The 5035-nt window shown below is 36.4% G+C and overlaps 1 protein-coding gene across 1 annotated transcript; it reads left to right on the plus strand.

Moving 5' to 3' along the window:
• Nucleotides 1–374: 374 nt before the first annotated feature.
• On the plus strand, nucleotides 375–2668 carry LOC112026907 (cyclin-D5-1). The gene is made up of 5 exons (XM_024059580.2): nucleotides 375–900; nucleotides 1010–1096; nucleotides 1187–1478; nucleotides 1598–1731; nucleotides 1894–2668. The coding sequence occupies exons 1-5, from the start codon at nucleotides 649–651 to the stop codon at nucleotides 2050–2052; spliced, it is 924 nt and encodes a 307-aa protein (XP_023915348.2). The 5' UTR covers nucleotides 375–648; the 3' UTR covers nucleotides 2053–2668.
• Nucleotides 2669–5035: the final 2367 nt, after the last annotated feature.

Raw genomic sequence — 5035 nt, forward strand, 5'->3', positions numbered from 1 at the left:
ATGCTAGGATTTTTTCTTCATCTTGAAATCATATCGAGCTTACAAACTTCATTCTCGATTGTATATCCCCATTGCAGTGACAATGGAAGGTGCAAATTAGACATATCTGGAGTACTTCTCAACAAGAACAAGAAGTCTCCTATATATGATTCTTGCCCTACTTTTCATTTCGATGGTTTATTTTGCAACTTCATAGGTTTTCTTCTTATGGATAATAACTAGTGCACACACTGTTACACTCAAATTGTTTGGAAATTGTGATTCCAAGTCATGATTTTAGTGCAAAATCTTTCACATTTTTTAATAGAAAAAATATTAAAAATTTTTTAATTTAAAAAAATGTCTCGGAGGCTAATCTCTTACTACCAAAAAGTGAAAAGCAGAATATGGAATTGAAAATTTGAAATAGATTGTTAGGTATATACTATAGGTGTATAACAGTATATACCTAACCGCTAATTACCGCCCTCATTTTGGCGGCACCAAAGACGCTAGTCCCCCTCACCTCTTATACTTTAGTTTCGCACGCTCCCACTTACTATAGAGTCAGTTTATCACTTCTAAAAAAAATACTCACTTGCTGGTTTCTCTGTTTCTGTTTCTGGTTTTTGTTTCATTTTCTTAGAATTCGGATGAAACATAGCAACAATGGGGATCTCCGACACTCCGTTTTCTCCACGTAATCTGTTGTGTCAAGAAAACCCAGATGCTTGCTTTAAAGAACAACAGCAAGAAGAAAAAGAGGACGACCCATGTTTGTTTCCAGAGAGTGAAGATGAGTACTATATTCAATGCTTGCTTCAGAGAGAAACTACTGCTTTTGGATGTACTGGTTTCTCCACCACAACCTCATCCTCGTTGAAGCGTGTTCGTTTGGATTGCATTGAGTGGATTTTCAATGTTTGTTTCTCTCATCTGTAAAGCTCTTTTCTTTTTTCTTTTCACCTTTTGTGTTCTTAGCTTAAAAAGATAATAAATACTGAAACAACTCTTCAAATTTGTGTTTCAGACTCGGGCATCCTTGGATTTCCGATTCCTTACTGCTTATTTGTCCGTGACTTACTTTGATAGGTTTTTTTCAAAGAAACCCCTTGGTGTAAGCAAATTTCTTTAACTTTTTGGCTAATGAGTCTTTCATGTTTGCTAAATTAGCGTAATGCTAAAATGGTTTTTGTTGTTTATGTAGGATTGGATGATTTGGGCTATTCGATTATTATCCCTGGCATGTTTATCTTTGGCAGCAAAGATGGAGCAATCTACAGTGACGCCACTATCAGCATATAAGTTACAAGAATATGATTTTGACAACCAGCAGATTCAGAGAGCAGAGCTATTGGTTTTGAGTACTTTGGAATGGAAAATGGGTTCAATAACTCCTTTTTCTTATATGAGTTACTTCATCAATAAGTTCTGTGGGGAATCTAAACCGGAAGGATTGTGCTCTAGAGTTGCGGAACTTTTTATGGCTGTCACAAAAGGTATGGCAAGATTAATTTTTCATTGAATGCATTTAATCTTGGCGTTAAAGATTGGGTGCAAAATGTTTTGTGAGTTTACTATGTGTGTTTGTATTTACCAAGTTGAAGTCTTTATGCAGAGATTAATTTAATGGATCATCGACCATCTATTATAGCGGCAGCTGCAGTGTTAGTAGCAATCGATGCTCAACTAACAAAAGAAGCAGTGGAACTCAGGATAAGTCCGATCGCATTGTGGGGGTCTCAAGAAAATGTGAGTTTTCATTATTAGTATTGAAAGATTAATCTTTCATTGAATGCATTTAAACTTGTGCATTGAAAATGGATATCTTAGAATTTGAAAATTAAAGAACATTAGAAAGTTTTAGTTATGTTTTTTTTAAGCTGATTTATAATATATATTGCTCTGCAACAGGAACATATTTTTTCCTGTTATAATATGATGCAGGACATAGAGAAGCGAATAGTTAAGACACCCGCATCAGTAGTTCCCCCGCATTCTGCTGCTGGCACTAGAAGAAGACTTAATTTCAATGAGCAACATTGCCCGATAAAGAGAATCCACCGGTCATAGATAGCGAAATTGATCTTCCTAGCAAAAATTGATTTGTGTTTTTTTGATTGCTTTATAGGGATGTTTAGACTGAGAGTTGATTCTTGATATTAGATTGTATACAAGTGTCGTGAGTGTTTCTACCAACTCATGGTATGATTTGGAATCGATAATTGGGATTCCATTTTCCAACAAAAAAAAAAAAATACCCAACAAAAGTTTTTGCCAGTGACAAAAGAAGATAGAGAAAAAGAGAAGTAAATACATAAAAAGAAATAACTTTAGCCTATACAGTAAGAAGTGAGAAGCTGACTGTGAAGTGTGAATGTCCAGAGGCCATTAAGGATGAAGTGAAGACCAAGAGAGTGCCAGAAGGCCATTGAAGACTGTTTGTCTATAGTGATTCTCAGTAGTGTTTGCTTTCTTGAATGTTATATCACTTTCTTGCCAACTTTTTTTTTCAATTGGTTGTATTTTTTTTTTTTCCACTCTTTTCTCCCTTTTTTGTTATGACAGGAAATATTTTTTGTATACATCACTTGCCACCCTACCTTTTGATGGGGGGCTCGGGATGCTCCTATGTCTTTCAAAAGGCTGAAAGCCATAAGGAATGAGGAATTGTTTTTGGTTGATTTGATACGTCTGTGTTGCATTTGGGCCATTATGAAGTATATAAAGTTGAATGTGATTATATTTGCTTGGAATGTTGGGGGTTCCTTTTGATGAGTGGGAAAGCTTCCCTTTTTCCTTTTAGTTTGCACTGTTTTGGGGGTCGTGAAACTCCAATTATAGGTATTGGAAATCAAGTAGGATATAGTGGTGATAATACTATAATTCAAGTGCATTAACAACAATATTAGAATGGTTGGCCGGATATATACTATATAGTTAACCAAACCAAATCATTTTGGCTTTAGCTCAGGTTGTGAAGCATGTGGTGGGGGTGGGGTAGATACGAGGTCCGGATCTTGTAAAGCTATAAAAATAAGTGACTGAATTGGAGGTAGTTTTCCTGAGGAATGCTTGCAATCAACCTCGAAATAACAGTGTCCGATTGAAAAGGGATTGTATAGCATATCTCTTTATTGTATTACAAAATATTAATTGTATAGCAAGTAGGTACATTAAAAAGTGACCTACTTATTGCAATCATAAAAATTGACCAATATACAGGTTTCAAATAAAGATTGATCATTCCCAAAGTTGAGTTCTTACAGTTTTATATTCTCCTATAAAGTTTGTGAACTTCAGAAAAAAAATCCCAGATAGCCTAATTGAAAAACATCCATATTGTCATTAGAGGCCACTTTTCTTGAAAATGCTTACTAATGCTCCCTAGGCCATTGTTTTCAACAACAAATATGAATACTGCTATTTGCTCCCTAGTCCCTTCATTGATGGACGCTGTAGGACCCAGCCTATCATCATGAAGTTAGAGACCCCTTGTTTAGGGTAAGGTGGGGGAGGGAATGTGAGGCATAAGATTCATAGCAAAATGGTGTCAGAGGCTCCAGTCCTCCACATGCCTTCTTGGGGATCATAGGGCATACAGTCTGGCATCGTACAACATTGTATTTTAGCTTGCAGCAATTACCCTATGCATACCTCATTCTTTACTGTTTCATCTGTTTCAAAGGCCTAAACCAAATCAACCTAATTGACAAATGAAAATTTTGGAGCTGTTTAGAGCATTTCCATCGGTTTTGCCATTTCATTCTATTTTACCATCTCAAAAAACTATTTTATTAATTATATAATACAATTTTACAATACTCTCAGCATCCCAATTTTTATTTTCCTATTCTACTCATTAAAATAATATTACAACACAATAAAATAATATATCCCACAATCACAACCCATTATTTATTCTCTCTTTCTTTCTATTCAAGAACCACAATTATCACCATTGTTGCACTCAACACACTTGACACCACCACCACCACCACCACCACCACCACTAGCAACTCATAATCTAACGTCAACGCCAAAAAAAAAAAAAAAAAAACAAAAACAAAAACACACACACAACAACCCATGGTAAAAAACCAGACCCACGCCACTGCCGCCGAACCCCAAGAAACCACAATCACCACCACCACGCCACACGCCCACCGGAAAAATCCTCTCTATCAAAACCCCATCGGAACGAAACCCACGCAATCAAAACTTGATCTCCATGTACGCAATCAAAACTCTGATCTCCACAGAACCCACGCCGATCAAAACTCCATCGGAACCCACCCGATCTCCTTCTGCCGATCAAAACCCCATCTGAACCCACCAAAATTAAAACCCACCTCGCCACACCGATCTCCAAGCACGACTAGCCACAACCCATATGCCCCATGATGAACTCAATGCAAAACGGCCCAAGCAACTCTGGTGGCAAGTCTTGAACGAGAGAGGGAGTGAGTACAAAGTCACTTGGAGAGAGAGCTAAAGTGAGAGTGCTAAATAAAAACAATATTTATTTTTAGAATTGACCTACAGTACCATCTTACATTTAAGATGGTACTATAGCACAATTGTAATTTTTTTTTTTCAATTTTACAATTTGACAAGTCCGGCTGGAGCTCACTTTAATGCTTTAATGCTAAAACATGCTTAAATATGGCATTTAGAAGTCCAGCTGCAGATGCTCTTATAAACTAGAGTCCATTCATTTGTAGTCTGTTTACTTAATGGTATAGTTTATCAAACAATTAGGATTTTTTTTCTTTTTAAAATTTTTACGAATAAGAATATATTAAGAAGGAACAAGAGAGGACCATAACTCATCTCCAACTTTTGAAACAAGAACTCAAGAAGGAAGAGAGGAGATGAAGATGGGCCCATCTCAATTACAAGAGGCTGTCCAACAAGCTAATTTGTGAGGCAAAAAATTAACATTCCTAGAGACAAAAATAAAATCGCAACGAGAGAGAGAATCTAAGACTCTATTCAATTAGGAATCACACCTTATGAAGCGGAGGTCGATGATATTTGATTCAAATCCCTTCCC

The sequence above is a fragment of the Quercus suber genome, unplaced genomic scaffold, assembly GCF_002906115.3.
Source record: "Quercus suber isolate HL8 unplaced genomic scaffold, Cork oak 2.0 scaffold_66, whole genome shotgun sequence".
In the NCBI taxonomy this organism is placed as follows: domain Eukaryota; kingdom Viridiplantae; phylum Streptophyta; class Magnoliopsida; order Fagales; family Fagaceae; genus Quercus; species Quercus suber.